At 37.9% G+C, this 20,363-nt stretch overlaps 1 protein-coding gene across 2 annotated transcripts in view; it reads right to left on the reverse strand.

The window, feature by feature from the left end:
• Positions 1-20,363, reverse strand: part of LOC148082308 (glucosidase 2 subunit beta-like) — a 116,401-nt gene that overhangs the window by 59,146 nt on the left and 36,892 nt on the right. For both annotated transcript variants that reach the window (XM_087789470.1, XM_087789469.1), the window contains exon 9: positions 17,229-17,289. In XM_087789470.1, the coding sequence (XP_087645596.1) occupies positions 17,229-17,289 (61 nt within the window). The remainder of the gene's footprint in view (positions 1-17,228; positions 17,290-20,363) is intronic.

Consider the following 20,363-nt stretch of genomic DNA (forward strand, 5'->3'; position numbering starts at 1 on the left):
CAGCAACAATTGTTGTGTCTGCTCATTTATTCAGCTTGACATGATTCTCGCAAGGTCGAGGCCGTGGAAAGGAGAGTGTGTTCTTATGTGTGACTACTGGTACATTGAACTCGCTTACATTTGTTTAGACATAGTAACATTCAACAGGCCTGACATTCGCCAAATTGATTTCCTTCACAAGCCATGAATGTGTCTGAACATACAAGTGTGATAACTCTCTAATCCCATTTTAATTAGAAAGATGTAGCATGTTAAACTCGCCCTGTATTCCCCTGCAGCTATGCCACACTGGCGAGGAATCAATCACCAAGGCACCCGTTGCCAGGGCAACAAACAGGGGGCTCCTGCACTACTGTCTAAGTGGTAAATGATTGCTGGTGTACTCATTGGTGGATGCGGATGAAGTGTTTTATCTGTCTCTATCACTCTTTCCACTGCACCCACCCCCCCCCACCCGACCGCTCCTCGCATATTCCGCCAGTTAATTAAAAGCAGCCAACATGAAATAAATCCAAATCGGAGTGGAAATGAGAATTACAGAACAAACTGAATTCCCTCGCCAGGGGGTTGAGTTGGGCGGTAAGGTGGGAGGGCTTGCCAAAGTTAATATCATTGAAAAATGAATATGCAGAGTTAGAGTGGTGTGAAATTAAGTTTAAGCTCAGATATAAGATATATGAGATGTGATTTTTTTTTTTTAAAGCATCAGTTAAACATAAGTACTAAGATTAGAGGCAAATAGGAATCTGATAATGTGCTGAACACACGTAAGGAAAACATTCCAAATGAGGCCATTAAACACTTTATACATGTTGTTTTGTGCATTAAAAAATCTACCATGTCTATTAATGTATTCAGTGGAGCCTCATTTGTGTGTTTTGTTGTTTTCCTTGCTGTGGTATAATAATAATAATAATAAAAAACAACCTTTTGTGTGTTTTCAATTTTGAATCAGATCCTGGAAACAATTCTGATCCCAATTGTTATGGAAAGAGTAACATAGATAAAACTCTTCTCATGATCCTTTTGTATTAGTGCCACATCAACAATGCAGTAAATCTCCTCTCATTATGCATCAGCACAAACTGGGTCTTTTTTCAGGAGTAGTGTCTGACTGCAGGCACGGTTTCAAACTTAGACAAGACATGAAGTAGATGGTATTATAAAACAGCCCGAAGCAAGCCCTTAGTCCTCGTTCAATAATGCTTATTCAACACCTGCAGCTCAGATAACAGAAGTCTGTTTTCAAAGTCATATTAAGTGAACGCACTCTTTCTTTGAAAATAAAAAGAAATGCAAATAAACCAAATTTACTAACATCAAGCCAAAAGCTTTGCTTCTAAAACCCGGCAGGTTATATTGAGTATTGCATCTTTAAGAGTGTTACCCCCTTATTTATTAATCATAAAAAATTAAACTTGGTGTATCTGACTGCTTACAAACAAGGACTGCGATCTGAACCAATTGAAAGACCACAACCACAGTATTTATGCTCTAAATGAATCCCTCCTGAGATTAGATTTTGCACAGTGATGATGTAATTATTTTGGTCTTGAGAAGCCGTCTTGTAATTCAATGTAATGCCTTTTATAGTATGTAAATCCCTTGAGAGACCCGATGGAACCTTCTTAATGTTCCAACTGCCATGTCATTTCCTCTTAGCCTTTTGCCTACCATAAAATGAGATTGGCTCATTCATAATTCTTTTACATGACATGTTAACAACCACATGCTTTTCTTCAAACATTAAAACCTTGGACCTTCTTACATGACAGTGTCTTCATGGAACTTTAACATCGGTACAGCAGCCATGTGAAAACTTGTCACAGATGTGATTGAAGTAGTCTTAGAAGTAATACGCATATCTGTTCCTCCTCATGCTCTCTGCTCCATGCAAATACATTGAAACCTGAAAATTAAATGTCAATCTCATTATCAGCTGGTTGTCGATGACAATTTTGGAATGTATTTTTCTTTCCACAATAAAAAAATGTTGTCTATTTTTAAAATAAAAAAAAGGGGACCCAAGTGAAATTCCTGGCTGTGCACCCCAGTCTTCCCCCTAATCCAGACTTGTGGTCAAAATCGAAGATGGCTTTATTATATTGAGCCTATTGTTCAGACAACTGATCACATTTAATTGACACATTTAAGATTATATTTACATAACATTGAAAATATGCAATCGAAAAATATTGGGACTAATAAAGAAAATGTTTTATATTGTTTATTTCTGCCAGCAGGCGCCAATAAACTAAAACTAAACGACGGACACTTATTTCCCGAATAGCACAACTGGACTGACGTAGCCCCAGACATGACATGGTAAAAAAAATTATAATAATTCCAACTTGGTCGTGGTACCATTTATGTCATCAGCCAGTATAGCTCATATCTACAGCCTACGGCTCCTCATGCAAAATTCTGTCCAGTTATTCCATTTTCAATCATTTTTATGTGATTGTTTTTCAAATCCTATTCTGATGGAGCGATTTATCTATTTGGGAATCAGCAAACAATAAGAAACATTTTTTATGAGAAATAACTAAACCTTCAAAAATAGGCTAATTCAAGTTTTTATTTATTTTGCCGAACCTACTGTATTTGCACACGTGATACCTTTCATGAACACCTGGGTGAGCAAACCGGGCGCACCTTCACTAGAAACCATAACTAGTCTTCCGTGTTTAAAAGTTGGTTCGGCTTATACATGTTTTAATTATTAACAAAATACAATGACACATTTCACTTTAAGTCTAAAAGAGTTGTCTAAATATAAATGTAGTCCATTCTTCAGAATACACTTTCTGGTTTCAATTATATGAGAATATAAATAAAGTCTGAACATAAGAGAGTAAGCCTTTTTTTCAATGTCTAGTTATACCTCAAAAAAAAGTCATTTATTGAGATTAATACCCAAATAAAATTGTGAATTGTTACATCACAATAAATGAAAGTAACAAGGAAGGTCTCGAACCCAGGATTTCAGGTATGCTGTATGCTGTAGCCATGAGCTATACTGGCTGATGAAGTAATTGGGGTAAACTTCCGTCCATTAATTAAAAGATTTAAATGGTTATACGACTTAGTATTTCGTTATTGTTTTTTTACCATGTCCTGTCTGGGGATACGTAGGATTGCTGTCAACTCAGCTGTAACGTCATTCCAACCGCAAATGTTTGTCTTCTGAGGTGCCAAGAGTGCAACAAACTCATCCAATTAATCGGTGTATCTACTTGGTCTCACTTGTCATGGCCACAAGCTTTGGGTAGTGACTGGGAGAACAAACAAAATCGAGGCGCTTTTGAGATTGGCAAATCTAGGAGTGACTCGGAATAGGACCTCTACTTCATTTAGGTCGACTCCTGGATGCATCCTGGACACTCCACCGGTGAGGTTATCCAGGCATGATGAACTTTGAAGGGGTCTAGGGGAAGATCAAAGATAAGAAAATATGCTAGATGTTTGTCGGCATGATGGCCAGGAAGACAAAAGTATAGGTCAAAGGGAGTAGACAAGATCCAGGACACAGGTGTAGGGTAGAGTGTAGTATAACAGGACACAAGACTCAAGCTTTAGAGCGTTTTAAATAACGTCTGCAAAAGACCAGCCTCAAGCTTTTTTTTTCCCGTTTAAAGGTTTCTTTGTGATGTACAGCCGCACCTGAGCAAAATGAAAGGTGAGAAAAGCGGCGCCGCACGCAAGCAGGCGATGGTAGCTGCGGCGCGCCCTGAAGGACTCCTTTCAAGACCGATATCTGATGGTGTGCTCAAACGCCACACGCCTGTGAAGATGTAATTCCTCCCGCATTTAGGACATGGTGTTTGAAAGCGTAGAGAGACAAGACAGCTGGCAAAGTTGATAAAATACAACTCGTGAAATAAAGTGGGCACAGCTCAGCATGTGTCATCTCATCAAGTCAACTTTCACAGGCACTTATTCACAGCAAAGATTTTAACGTGAGATATTAAAGGCCAAGAACGGTTTATTTTCCATCTCCCTCTGAGAGACCAAAAACTCCAATTTACTAAAGAATACAGAAAAAGCTCAAAGATCTTTGATTTTTAAATCCACATGCCGCCCAAACACATTACTCTCCAGTTAACAGAGAGGCCCGACCAGCTCATTTCGCTACAGCGAGCGAGGCCATTAAAGAAGTCTCCAGTTCATTAGTTTAGTGGACATTTCCAGACTCGTCATTTGCCATGATTAACTGCTGTAGGAAGGAAAAAGGGAAACAGAGACAGATATATGGAGTTGTGATGATGAAAATAAAGGACCTAAACGATATCAGTTCGTTGCCAAAAAATTGCACGCAGAAAAAATGTATAGCGTGGTTGATGATGGTATTATGGGCTGATGATAGGTCAGACTAGAAAACAACAGCTGACAGATTTGATGGAGCTGCCTGTGAAATTTTGACATGCACCACAGAGCTGTTTCAGCAGAGACGAGCCAAGTTATTTTGGATTCATTCTTAGTAAGTTAGCAAGATTAGACCCAGGAAAAGTGAAGTAAGTAAGTAATAGTTATTTGTAAAGTGCCTTTCTAGACCAGGGTCACAAAGCACTTTCACAATCAAAAACAATACACAGTTAAAATATATACTTTAAAAGGCAAAGACACATTAAACAAACACAGGAGTCACAGAAAATCAGGGAAAAGCCTGCACATATAAGAATTTCTTAAGTTGTTTCTCCTCTGGTCCTGAACCGTGTGTGAGGAACCATCAGCAGATTCTGATCCACGGACATAAGAGCCCGAGCTGGGGTGTGAGTCTGGATCAGATCACTGATGTAAGGAGGAGCCTGACCATGAATAGCTCTGAAAGTAAGAACCAGCATTTTAAAATTGATCCTGAAAGAAACTGGCAGCCAGTGAAGATTTTAAGGATCGGGGAAATGTGAGTTCTTCGACTAAAACGGGTCAGAATTCTCGCTGCAGAGTTTTGTATTAACTGCAGGCAACACAGCTCCTTCTTTTTTAGACATGAAAATAAACAAAAGTCTAAAGAAGACCCATTAATTGTATTTATATGGCCCCTATGAGGTCAGATTAACTATAAAATGGATCATGTTATTTTTCTTTGTATCGATGTTACAACAATTTTGCATTTTTGTTCAAATAATTTTTTTACTTAATTTTTGTCATTGTGTTTTGATGATAAAGGGGGGAAACAAAATGTGGATACATGTGTATCCTTTTTACAGCACTATCCTATTCTTGTTCATGTTGGGTATTTAAAGATGTTTTCTTCTATTGTTTTATGGCCTTGTTCATTTAAACAGTGCAGCAGACGAGGCAGTGCAAAAAGATTTTTTAAAAACCTCCCACGTCAACCAAGAAAGGCAGGACACTTGCAATTTCAAAGTTAAATTGCATTTTATTATATAATGTTAATCTACACGAATATGTTACCGTGATTTATTTATACTTAGGATGTTGATGTAAATAATAAATGCACCAATAAGGGAGACAGTGTAGGAAATGAAAGCCTGTATTGCTGAGAGAAGCGTGGGACTGGAATAACGTGAGCTTGAGACCAGGTTTGTATCCATGAGTTAATCTAATAACTGTTTGTCAAGAGGGCTAAGAATGTGTGGTGACTCTCTTGAGGAGTTAGAAGTATATTTGTGGGTGGATTAGCAGTGATGAAGCTTGAGGGATCAAAAACTCTACACATCACTGTCTTCGAAAAGTCACATGAGTCAGAAGCTCTATATTTAATGTGTACTTAATGGGGAATTTAGCAAACTCAATATCCTAACTTAACTTCGGGTTTAAAATCTTCTTGCAGTGTAAGAAATGCTGCTTATTTAGTGCTTGGGTCGTGATATATCATAGTTCCAGGAAATGGGGAAGGCAACAAAGCATCGAGAGCAACTAAAGGTTTGAGTGTAAATGAAAACCTACACTACATTTAAATCTACATTAGGGGTCAATATATTAAGACGGGTTGATGAGGCCTCATGAAGCAGCTGATGCTGTATCATAATACATTTGAAAGACCACTAGATGGCACCCTCGGTGAAAATGATTATTAAGTAGAGAGTGACATCTAGTGGCTTTTTAAAAGTAAGACACTGTATCATTAACACATCACTAAGGTGGACAGTTGTAGCTATGGCTGCTACTGACTAAATAAGAGTCAGATGAAAGTTAAAACCTTAAATATTTAAAGATATATATATATATATATATATATATATATGTATTTTATATAAAAGTGATCAATCTTTTCGCTTCCCGAGTCAGATTACATGTTTCTAAAACCACTTATGTTAATTAAAGTGCATTAATTATTCCTGGACAAATCTTAGGTGGGATTATCACAGCAATTAATTCACAATTGGCATCTTTGTGGACTAAACAGGAAGTCTCTGACAAGGTAAGAGGAAACATCATGTTGCTCTGGAATATAACAGTGTGCCTAATAGTGGGTGCAGGTCGTCAATCTGGCAGCAAGGACCGCCCGTCTATCCACAGAGATCATTTTTTCCTGCCCTCCTGCCTCTCTCCAGTGTCTCCAATTAAAAGTTACGCATGTGCCTCAAGTCTGAACCAGACCTCCAGATGGCTGGAATGAGAGAGCAAGCATTTCCTGTCTTGCATTGTCAGTGTAGAAATATACCGGCACACCTCCCCCCCCCCCCCACCACCTTCTAGAAAAGTGCTGTGCCGTCAGATGCTCTTTCAATTTAGTTTGCTTTTGTACAATTTTTCAGGTGCAGCAGGCAGAAACACAAGCCCAAATCACAGCTTGCAATTTAGAGTACAAAGCAAAAAAAATTCCCCTTGACACTCAGACACAGTGAGATTGTTCATTTAGCAAAGCTTTTTTTTTCAAAAAATGACCCACCTCTGCTGCTTATGATGAGTGAAAAAGACTAGTTTGTGACGGCCTCACAGTCAACTGAGAGGTTAGCTATATGAAAGTGTTTCCATGTTAACAGTGATACATCTAGTTGCATAATACACATGCAGATAGCTCTTATTACTATGTAACACCTCAAAAAGCAAACCAATAATAATCCAAAGACAAATAAAAAGAAAATAATTAGGGGTGTCAAATTATGTGAGTCATTGGTTACAATCATAATGAGCGCTTTACATATCGCCTTGTACTTTTGTAGAATCTGTTTGTTTGTCATGTCGGTCTTCTTGCCCTAGGGTTGTTGGTGTGAAAACAACGGTCACATTAATTGGTGCCAACTTAAAGCACTTTAAAAGACCTGAAGTTGTATTTTATAATGATTCCGAGTAGACAGACGAACACAGCAGCATAAACCCCTAATGGTTCATTAGTTGCAGGCAACACTTGGAAATAGTTTCAAATACAGTAGAATGTAAATGACTATAACTACATCTAATCATGTCTGTGAAAGACACTTTTAAATTGAAATTATATCAAGAATTGTATATCAATATATATTAATCTTTTCACCTGACACAATAAAAAAAAAATGTATTTACTATTTTTAGATATCAATTTGCTACTGATCATCAGATTGATAAATCTCACTAATCGCAAATCGGATGCCATCAGTGTCTGTTGTGGAAAAGAGGCACATGATTTCTGAGGCATCATAAAAACTAGTAATGGGTTAATGAGGCCTCATGATACAGCATCAATTGTAACATGATACAGTGTCTTAATTTCAAAAGGCCACTACATGTCACTCTCTACTTTATAATCTTTGGCTCTGATCTACAAATTCAATGAAACCTGGCATTATTTTCACTGAGGGTGCCATCTAGTGGTCTTTCAAACTGTATCATGATACAGCATCAGCTCCCTCATTCGCCTTATCATCCCATCACTAATAAAGAATCAACTTCTCCAACACTTCCTCGACTTAAGTTTATCCGCAACTAAACAAACCCATGACTCCAGTTGAATGCTTTTAAAAATGTTAAATATCGTAAAATAGTTATACCAACATCATCCTTACTTTGTTAAGCAGCAGCTGCACTCCACTTCGCTGCGAGGCAGTGACGCACACATGGCTGTCAGTCGCCAAAGATCACCAGAAACACATGTCTGCCTTTATTTCACCATCCGGGCGTTGAGTGTACGTTCCTCAGCATGCTTAACTGCAGTTGACAGGTAAATCCCGTGGCAGGGTTTTTTTCTGCTGCCCTCACACTTCTGCTGAAAGTCTTTCTGTGTATGAATGGCTGTCACGTCTCCTGAGACCCAAACTGTGCAGCTCAAGCAAAATATAGAATTTACAGCGTTTGAACAACGGATTTGAAACCGGAGAGTAGAGCCAACTCTGCACAAACTAAAGTGCAGAATAGAGACATGCAGTTGTAGATTCATGAATTGTGGAATGAGATGATGACAATGGGATATATATATATATATAAACAAAAATATATATAATTTAAATTAAATTAATAATTTTCAAGTACTAATAGACCTCACAAGAGACCCAGTACATAATAACCATGCACTTCAAAATGATAAAAAGATTTGCAGAGATTTTCCGAAATCTCTGCACCAGCTGCCTCGCTAAACCCTTATCTATAGTGAAAATTGTCAAAAATTCTGCCAGCGTCATATAAAGCCATCAAATAAAAAGCCACAGCGCCTATATACACCCATAGTGTTGTGTTTCCTTGCAGAGCTGGCAAGTGTACACAATCGCTTTCATGCTTAAATGCATACGTGGTTTTTGTGCAATGCAATGTGACAGGCACGTCTAATGATAAACATGTCTGCCAACAAACTAGATTTTCACAGCAACACGGGACCAATGATTTTCTTCCAAGGATTCCCAGAACTGCCACTCAATCAGTAATAGGTTTAGCAGCAACACTGTTACAGGAATTTGCATTGTAACACAATAATAAATAAGAATAGCAGTTGAAATAAATCTTATTTTCTATTGTATCAAAGGGAACCACATCAGACAAACACTCATGTGAATGATATATCAAAAATGATAGCTGCCCTTATCTAGAGTACAGGATATGATATTTAATTTAACTTTATTTTAATAATTTAATTGTCAAATCTGACTCAAATCCTAAAATGTGTTATCATAGAAATTATATGAACACAGTGGGAGAGGAGAATTGTTGTATGCTAAAGTGACTTTTAGTGACTACTTTATAATCTTAGGCTCTGATCTACTGAAACCTGGCATCATTTTCACTGAGGGTGCCATCTAGTGGTCCTTAAACTGTATCATGATACAGTTGTAAAGCCTCATCAACCCATTACTACCAAAGTCTGTCTCCAACATTTCAAATATGTAATAGATAGCAGAATACCTTTCACTCATGTTATAAAGGTCCATCCAATGGATGGATGCCAGAACATGGAATCTTGACTGATACAGTACGGTTTGATTTGACTTTTGAATCTAATTTTAAACATCTACTTTGTCTACCTTCATTGGAGAGCACCATTTTAGATTACTGACATTTTAGCTCTCCCACAAATAAAAGGCTGCCATTGGACAACAGATTCAAACATGGATAAGAAAAATCCCTCTGGCCTTGACCAGGCACAGTAGAAGAACCCAACTTATGCTTTAAAAAATGAATTTTGACACAAACACAATGTGTGAGTCAAGCAGTGCCATACATTTTGTTTTATATTTCGATAGAAAGAAACAATATATCATGTGAACCACTGTCAGGAAAACATTTGACTTGAGGGGACTTCAAAATTCTGCAATAGGTTTAGGGCGGAGTCTTAAAGTGAGGATCAATTCTGAGGTCTTCAGGCAAAATAAAATGAACCTGCCCTATGACTTTGGTGTTACTACAATGACAGGCGGTTGAAGGTCGCCTGCGATTGGAAAACAATGTTTCAAGTATATGAGAAGCTGGTGGGTCGATGGCAATCACAAAACCTCCACAGCTTAGGCAATTTTTTTAAATCTTTTTGGTTAATTCCTAGGTCCACTAAAAAGGATTTCAAAGAATTATCTGAAATTATATGTATAAAATGTCTTTTATACATTTACATTTTATTGTATTTCCTCACTAACATATCCTCTTCTGACACACCAAGTTAATTGCTTAAAAGAGAAAGATGCAAAGAAGAGCTGTTTACTAAATTTAAGAATCTGTGTGGGCGATAAAAGTGAGTTCAACTGAAGCCAATGTGCTAATTACTTAAATTGAATCTGAGCATTTTACACTACTAATTGCAAAGAGCTGCTGGCTGATTCACTTTGACATTTTCCTGGAAAAGCCCACACTCTGTGTTGTGCCAGCACATCAGGGAAGACAAAACAAAGTAATTTAGCTCATTTTGGTGCAAAATTAGCTTCTACTTGCAAGGTTGGAAAGAGCACTGCAACAGAACGTGACCTCTAAGACAACGTGTTGCAGGGGCGGGAAGCTCTGAAAGTGTCACTTTAGAATCTGTTAGAAACACTTTCTGAGTAAAAACAAGGAAAATCCTGCATCCTTAAGGATGTGGACATAAAACCAACTACAAGTTAGTCAAGCACAGAGGACTATATAACATTTTTCATTAACACGTAAAATGTCAATGACATTGCAGACAAGATCCATCATGCAAAACCACCACATAGAAAAATGTCACACCATGCAAAACATATTCTGTGAGATAGATTCAGTGTCTGCTCATCAATCTCTTCACAATAACAGGAGGAGATCAGATAGCTTTAATCGTGTGTTTTCCACTTCAGCAGTTCAAAAAGCCTGAGGAGATCAATCTAAAGAGCCTTATTCTCTTTAGAACAGCCTCGGAGATTCTGTTAGAGGGGATAATTGTTGTTCTCCTATTCACTTATGGAAGATGTAGTGGCTCACCTGGAAAAGTGCATGCAGAGCGATCAATGCTGCGGCGATAATTGAGCACTCAGCGGAGAAGACCAAAAGGCTTTTCACAGTCATTTCCGGGTGAAGATGAAGATCATGAGCAAACACTGAATGCCATTTGCAATTCTCTACACACAATTGAGTCTAAAATGTTCCTAAAATAACCATATCCTTTTTTTCAAGTGATCACCCTTAATCTCGGTGCACATGAAGGTGCTAACTCGCTATCACCAGCCATCATGGAACATTTCATTTCAAGCATATGTTCTTATCTATTGTGAAAGTTCTCAACTCTGTGATGCTACAGTAGTGCTGAGGCTTATCGTCTTGCACTGACACTTTAAAACATTCTGATTCAGACACATCAGTCAAATTATTAAATTCACCCTGGAGCCAAAACTCTTATCGGCTCAAAACACCTTGGTTTTCCTTACTCACTGCTGGCGCCTTCTCAACTACTGCTGCTATAGTAAGTAATCCTTGGATCAGAATGCAGGTTGCACTTGTTTTATAAAAAAAAATTAAAAAACTGCGAAAAAGTTCACTTCATATAGCAAAGGACCAATGGAGACGAAGACATAAGGAATGGAGTTATTTTAAAGCTGAATTTAACATGAGTTTAAAAATGGAAGATTGTCTCATTTGTTAAGGAGAACTACTGAATCAAATGAGATCCGCAGATCAAAGGAAACAAGACACCAAGTCTGTTCTGTCATTTGCTCTGAATAATTGAAGTATGATGCAATTTTGTTTCACTTTGAACAGTTTAATGATGATTTGCAGTCAAGCTAGCGCTTCTTGTTTCAACGCACAATAATTCTGCAGAGTGAGCGCACAGATGACAGTTTCAATTTGTTAAAGAATCATACAAATGTATTAGCTAATTCAAGTTATTTGTCTTGTCTTTGTTTGGATAAATAGAAGTGATTCAATGGAAGATTTAACTTCATATGACATACAAGTACCAAGTACCCCTATTTTTCTCCACAATGTGTCGAGTAAGTTTGCACTGCCAGTTGTTCTTTTTCTGAGTTTGATGACCAACTGACAATCAAGACACATTTTAATGATCACTCTGGTCAAATAAAAGTGATAGAATATTCTAAAGGTTTTAATCAGACATTTAAAAACTAACTGTTAATCTCTGTTTACTTTTTAAACGGGAAAAGATTCAGGAAATCCCAAGGCCTGCAAGGAAAAAAATGAATTTAGTGTGTCAAAGGTGTTACCTTACTATGTTGCTCTATTTCAAAACCAAAATATAATCATTATTAAAACATTCGAACAAAATTATGATTGTTTTGTTTGGTTTTATGTATGTACTTTTTAAATTTTGTAAAGATAACCTTAAAAAAACAAGTTACACACACATTGTAAAATACTGCTTATAAAGGTTTTGGGGGGAACAAAAATATATATACTAGCAAATTCTAGCTTTGGAGGCCAACCGCGCCCATTTTAAATGCTTAAACCTGTTTTTCTAGCAAAAAAAGAATGCTTACTAGGAAACATTCACCGATTAGAACCTAGTGTCCACTGCTGTTGGCATTTTTTGGAGCTGTAAAACAAATGATAAAATAGTCACACTCCATTTACTGATGGGAAGCAAACTCATTGAATATAGTATTTGGCAGCTGCCTTTGTGAATGCTTTGTTTGTTGATGTGTCAGCTCTGCATTGTTTCTCTCTTCCCTGCTTCCACAGACTATGAATCAGCAGGTCCCTTTGGTAAACAAGGCAGAGTGATTGTTGGATTTACATATTCCTGAATAAATTATATTGCAATTTTGAGATAGGCAGAGCATGACTGTTTCAAGAGCCTTTTCTCGCTGCTTCTATTTCAGAGCCACTCACAACTGCTGCCACGAATTAACCCGAGTCATGGGGGACCTCAGCGAAATGCTCAGGATTCATGTTTTCACGGGAAGGAGGTGGGGGAGAGGAGCAGAGACCCTGGCCTGGAGTGAGCCCTGGTAACATAGATGATTGATCAAGCCTGATAAGGACGCATGGCCGAGAGCAAGGACAAATATGGCAGCTACGTTCTCCAGTAGGTTCAGCGTAGAAAAGGCTGGGAGGAGACGATAATTCACCAGATAAACCTTCTCTCCTTCCATTTGTGGGTGTCTATTTTATAGATCCTTATTCCCAGTGTGGTCAACAACAAATTGGCGTGGTAAAAACAACAATATCGGAAGAGGTGAAAGGTCAGTTTCACGATGAGTTGGAAATGTTCCACTAGGATGTGACAAAGCAGGATAAAGGTGAGCTATGCAGCAAGAAGGTCACGCCTTCTAATGAGGTTGATGTGGAGTTTGTATGTTCGATCTGGGCTTGCATGGGTTTCCTTCCAATAGCCCAAGTAAATGTACTTCATCGATGCTGATTTACGCTTTTTGTTTCATCATAATTCACAATGACATTTTCAAGTTTGGTCTTTTCAACTCACCATCAGCCACCACCAGATATCTGGACTAGAAACTGACTAAGAGTGACGAAAGATACCTTAAGTTCATTAAAGATATGTTTTATTCTAACATTTATTTAATCACATGTTTAAAAATGAGATGATACATGGAATATCTTAATAAGTGGGGCAGAGAGATTTTTCTCGGAGTCTCCATTGCACCACAAGCTTAGCCTGAAACAGCATCCACTTCAAAAGCTTCCGAGGGCGGACGAGAGAGTCATTGCACCTTAAGCTCCAGTTGTGATGGGACTCTGTCCAGGGCAAGATGTCACTGAATACCTTTAGGGAAAGTGGTATGTTGTCACATACGACTATGAACCATATACTGGGATCATTGAGGCTGTGGAAAGGTCATTTCCTACTGACTCCTTCAAGAAACATCTTAAGACGTTTTTATTTGTTCAGGCTTTTCCTTGATTTTCTCGAACTCCTGTTGTGTAATCAGTTTTATCTTGCCCTTTAGAGTATATACTTTATTGAATATTGTTTTGATTGTTTAAGCGCTTTGAGACCCTGGTCTGGAAAAGCGCTATATAAATAAAAATTACTTACTTACTTATCTCTCAATGATATGAATTTAATGTGAAATTTCTGAGAGAGACAACAAAGACAAATAGTATTATAACTTTCATATTAGATGATCAAAAACTAGAATGTAAGTTATACCAGTCAACCTCCACATAGTTTAACTTCACCTACTGTTGATGTTCTGTTAGCTACAAATGAATTATAGGTGCTATTATACCATGGATAATCTTCACCTTATTGCATCTTCCTGATCATGTCACCAAGACGCCTGTCCATATAAGGTATACTGTGTTTAAAGCACTGTGGGAAGATTAATCTTGCTTGTAAATGGGTAAAGTGTACTTTGTATAACAAAGTGTAAGTATAAGTTATTACGAACACGGCAGCAGATTGTGCTTGCTTTTTGATTACAGTTCTGAAGAAACTATAGCACATGTAGGTCTGTACCTTCTCCACCATCAGTTCAGCTGATGACTGCTGTTTTCTCCTCTCTGCATTTCCTTTAGAGAATTAGGCTGCTGGTATTTTGGCTGAGAAAAGGGAACCATTGGACGGCAGGGGCATGAATATTCCAAATGACTAATGTTGCACATGCTTATTTTTGACATATCTGGCTTCCGCAGGGATATAAAACACTTCTAATGCAGGGGGACCATCTGTTATCTGTTGCTGGTGTTTCAGAGCAGGCGGGCTCAGTGTGCACACACTCGCCTGCATACGCACAAGAAAAACACACACACACACACACACACAGGCAGGCACTGGCAGACACATTCTCACGCAGCAGGAGGTGATCGTACACACAGGAGAAGCACAATCCTTCGGGAGCAAGCACAACAGACATTCTCTAAACGCCTATACAAATTGAGCCTGGGTATTTCTTTCATTCATTGTCTCTGTCAGGTATGCTGTAAATCTCTGGCTGGAGTGTGACGCAGGCTTCACTGCGCTTTTAATTCCCGCCATAAATACCTGGGCCTCGCACTAGCAGCCAGAGCTGGTTAATATGCTGCCGTTGTGAGGAGGGATAAACCAGGGGCATCAACTTGAAAACACACACAAGCCTGCACATGCTACGTGCATTTCCCTGAGGTTTGCTTAATACTACAGCCATAGAGAAGATGCAGGTGGTACACGCAACATATAGCTCGCATGACTGAGCTGTTACTTCTAAGCTGAGAAATGAAAGGCTTCTTCTAAAACCTCGACTGCAGTTAGACTTTCTAATTCATCTCATGTGGAAAATGTTTCTGACAGTGCTGGCCAACTACATTTTGTTTTTCAAATTAAACTATCCTTAGATATACATTTTTCTTTACATTTATTATGACTTTTTCCTTTTTTCCTTTGTCCGTTTTGTCTATGTTTTTTGTCCAAAAAAATGGAGTGAATGCTCACCAATGGACTATTATTATCTTAAACACATAGTTATTTCTCTGCCATTTCTCAAAGGTCAACTAATGTGTCGATTTAAGTGTGTGCTAAATTGATCTTGGACCTCTATTGTATTCGTCAGTGTGTGTCTGTTTGTACAAAACTGTCTTTTCATTGAAATGCCCACTGAAAACACTTTTTTTATTGGGCGATAAACTGTCCATAACCACACCCACTCTGCTGTGATTGGCCGAGCATCAGGATTGATTGGCTACTTTAATGTTACACTTAAGACCATAAAACCCTCATATATTACATACGTTTTGGTTAAGAGAACAAATCACAATAATATCATGAAAATTATAAAATGTTTATTGCCTGTAGTGTTACATTATACAAATGGAACACATTAAATAAAGATACAATTAGTCGTTCAATAAAGTGGGCATAAATACATTTAATAATTGATTTAAATCAAGGGAAAAAAGTCGAGACGAAAGCTAAATAATTACTAAGGTGTTTCTGATACGAACTTCAGACAGGTAGAATGAGTTATAGAAAGGGGAATATTCTACCATTTTTGTTATTTAAAAAGCAAATTATTTCGGAACTCGAATGTTTGTATTGCATTGTACAGTTGTGCGTTATTATTAGTAAAACGGCGTCAGCCAATCAGTGGCTTCGTCACATGTAGCGCGGGCACTTTGGTGTCAAAGTCACACATATCGTCAGACCAGGAAATGAAGGAACGGAAAGTGATCGGGTTGACGAAGATCGTCTTCTTGTCGATATAAATGTTTTATGTGGTAAATAGTATCATGTAAACGTTCTGTTGATGTTTCTTTAACCCATAAAAAATATTTTAAAGAGACGTTTGCATATGCAGCGTGTGACGTCATCACGTAGAAAGTGGGGGGACCCAAATTGTACCTACACCGGGACGTTATTACGACATTATTAGATGGCAATCGGTTTATATAAACCTCTAGCTCGACGAGATTTAAGACAGGGGAGATCTTTATAAAGTAATACATTCAAAACATTGTCATGATGAAGGAGTTACTGCATCTTGAAGAGGGAGATTTTAACATTTGAGTGAGTCAGGAAAGTTGGGTTTTCACATTAGCTGCCATTTAAGGGACTGTTAAGGAAAGAACAAAAATGTGCTTAACATTTGCACTTTGCTTCAAGTCAGCTCAGAGATGGAGATGATAATCACGGAAGGCAAGCTATCCCATGACCCTTTGCATGAATAACATGAACTTGCTACTAATGACCTCAGTACCTGAAAGTTCTCCATGGAATGGAAAGACAGATCAAAGCAATAGATTCAAGAGTATAGTCCAAGAGTGCCATCTAGTGGGCTGTGGAAAATAATAAGACTGCTTCATGAAGCTTCATCAACCAAGTAGTGTTTGTAAACAAAATTAAATAAATCATATAAGGATTAGAAAATAAATACAAATTATTTGTTGAACCATAATTAAATAAAAACAATCTTCATGAAGTTTGAACACAAACCTGAACAATTCAATTGTAATTCATTCATTCATTGTCAACCGCTTTACCATGGGGTCAGGGTCACGGGGAGACTTGAGCCTATCCCAGTATCATAGTGCATAGAGGCAGGGGAGACCCTGGAAAGAATGCCAGTCTGTCGCAGGGCATAACCATGCAATTTAAAAAACACTAATTTTCAATAAATTGAAGATGTGATAGTTTGTTATAAGCTTGACGTTTGTTTTGCTTAACTTTATATGAAATAATATTTGTATAAACTTGTATCCTAAAATTCCAAACATCTTAATCAAATGCACTGAAGCTTCAAAATCATACATTGAGGCTCTCGGGGCACCCCGCTGAGCTGCGTCTGCACACTAATCAAGTTCAAAATGAATTAAAGTGAAAGGATTAACAGTCAATCCTTTTAACAGCAGCAACTAAAAGATCTTTACCGACGGCCAAAAATGCTCCATTGCCTTGGACGATTAAATGTACTGCCATTTTCAATAAGAATTAACCAGACTGTGGAACTGCCTTCATAACTTACCTTCGTCAGCGGCTTTTAAATGAGGATCTTCACCTACACGACTTCCCGCTGTTCCTTTGATCTACAAGAGCATAGAAGAAAAGAGAAAACAAGGTCAAAGATCTTGGCTAACATAAGATCTTAACTATGTTGTAAGGTACAAATCACACAAAAGAGCAATAGTGAGTGACTGAGACAAAGCACTTTTGCAGTATTTTTCCAAATCAAGTGTCTCTTGTGCCTCCCAGTAGTATTCCAGGGACTTGATGTTGTAAAAGAGAAGCTTCCATCTTTGCTCTAGGGGGCTCCCCGGAGCCTTTCAACCACAGTTTAATGATGAAAGACAACATGGCTACAAACTGCTGCTCAGTTTTAGGTCACACTGGAGACTGACACAACTCTTTAATTTGTCTCTCCACGATTAAACATTTATTCAGGAACATTTGAGTTTTATTCAGGGGATTTCTCGATATCATCTGACTAATATGACAGTGAAATATTGATAAGATAATCCACCCAGGGTTCCTAGATGTGCTTCAATATGAATGCTCAAAATCCAGTTTAATCATTGAGCAAATAAAATAGAACAGCGAAATAAATAAAAAAAATAAGAGATTTCCTCAAAATGATATTCTGGGTTCCGCTTACACAGTCGACCAGAGCCTGAGGGCCACCTTGTTTCTTGCCACGTAAACAAGTTAAGATAGATTGAATGTGCACTGGCAACCTGTCTTGGTTACAATGTTGAATTACTTAAAGAACTCAGTCAGCAAACGCTTGAGAGAAAGTTAATCTGATAGTGTTAGTGATACAATCACACAGAACATAACTGAACAGTAAACAGAGGACATTGTTGTTCCATCAAGCTAGAAACTAGACCAGTCTCGAGCTCTTGGGCCGCCAGGGGACGCTAAGGGGGCTCAAGAATTGGGAGGGATGAGAATAATGGAATATAAAATAAAATGCATAATTTTTAACTATTTTCCCTGAACATTTGTCGGTCATTTGTAGGTAGCTGCTAAGCACGAAAATAACAGGTTTCTGAGCTATAATTCACAAGAAGCAGACCAACAGCCCTGCCATGTCTTAAAAAAAAGGTAGGATCTTGTGGCCATCTAAAATTCGGAAAGATCGAGTATGGCCAAGTTACAGCCAAAATGAAAACAGGTGTGATTACCAGAAATACTTAAATCATGAACATTAAAATAGATCAAAGTAAAGAAATATATTCTTAAAGTTGGTTTATTTATACAGTTTGAATCATTCGCTGTGTTTCGCAAAGATGGTCTAATGGTGTATGGGGGGGCTTGGCATGGTGAAGTTTGGGTACCCCTGTTCTTAACTATTTAAAAAAATATCTTTATCCATGCCTCTTCTATCTGTTCTTCCTGTCCTTGTGCCAGAACTACTGTCTCATAACAATACAACATGACAGACCTCACTTCTGTACCTATAAAGCACCCTGTAGACTCTCCAGTCAGTCATCTCCACCTATTCCAACCCACTCGCACTCCCTTCATCACTTGTCTAAATCTCTGTTCATCTCTTTGTATGTATGATTCCAAATACTTGATCATCCGTTTTCCTCACCTCTTCTCCGTCCATCGTCATTTGTAGTTATAGTAAACAAACTCATACTTAAGGAATGTGTGTATATATTACAAACTTTTTACAAAGACTATCTTCCACTTTACTAAACCTCAATCGGGTGTCTTATCTGTATCCTTGTCTATGTTTATTAGTTCCTAAATATTTACCACCTCACGCTCGAAGAAAATAAATGACCATTATTGTTATAGACCAACTCAACCACCTGCTCATTATTGGTTTTACCTGATAAGATAAAACTCTCCTTTGATGTCATTTAAACAATTTCACTGTAAACCCTGCCTTAAGTTCTTCTCTTTCTGCCCCATGAAATCCTAATCCCCTCATCTCTCTGCTTATCTCACTTCATCTTTTCATGTTTATTTTTTCCAATACTCTTCTCTTCTGTACCTCATCCTCATCTTCTTGTTCTCATTCGTATACCTGATTAATCATCTTCTTTGCAGTTTTCATGATGACCTTTGTTGTGTTTCAACACTTCTAGTTTTTGGTGACCATACAGAGCCTAGTTGCAAAATATGTTATAAATAAATGTATATAAACATATTCTATATGTTAATATGATGAAACCAAACTGTAGCAACATAGGACAGAAACAGTTGCAATATGATTGTAGAATATGTGAGTGTCGGTGCTGATCCTTAATTCAAGTCTTCCTTTCAAAAAATTCAAAAAGCGCTTGAACAATCTAAACCAATACACAGTTAAAAATACATATGGATTTAAAAACTCTAAAAGGCAATTACAACATAGACACAAACACAGGAGCCCCAGAAAATTAGGAAAAAGGCTGTACAAATAAAAATGTCTTAAGATGTTTCTTGAAGGAGTCAGTAGATCCATCAAACACGGAGAGAGAGGAAGATCATTTCAAATCTTATGAGCAACAGCCTGGAACGATTTCTCTTCTCTGGTCCGGAAGCGTGTTCAGGAACCATAAGTAGAGTCTGATCCACAGACCTCAGAGCCCGAGCTGGGGTGTAAGGTTGGATCAGATCACTGATGTGAAGGTGGAAAAATTGATCCTCAAAGAAACTGGCAACCAATGGAGAGTTTTCAGGATTGGGGAAATGTGAGTTCTTCTACTAGAGGAGGTTAGAATTCTTGCTGCAGAGTTTTGTATTATCTGCAGGCGAGACAGCTCCTTCTTGTTTAGACACGAAAATAAATAAGGTTGTCTTTAAATATATTCTTTATGATGCACATCTAAAATAACAAATTAGTCGGATGTCACATGTTCCTTCGGTTTATGTGTCCCGCTTGTCAGTCACATTGTCGATGTGTGCACTTGTGAGCCAAACTGACGTTAGGAACAGTAGTTGCTCTGCCTTGCCTCTTATGTTAATTCTCCCATATACTCTTCTTTTAGTTTATTTGTTGCTTTCTTCTTTGCCGATAGTGTGATCATTTGAGTCCAAGTTGTGAACACGGAGGTGTGGGAAGTCCTTTCCAGTGCTCTGGTGACTCAGTTAGACCTTACCAGTTTTCTATAAGGTGTTTGGTTTGACTTGATTGATATATTTTCATGAGTCAGTACGAGTTTCTTTA

This window comes from Callionymus lyra, chromosome 4, assembly GCF_982586985.1.
Source record: "Callionymus lyra chromosome 4, fCalLyr1.hap1.1, whole genome shotgun sequence".
NCBI lineage: Eukaryota > Metazoa > Chordata > Actinopteri > Syngnathiformes > Callionymidae > Callionymus > Callionymus lyra.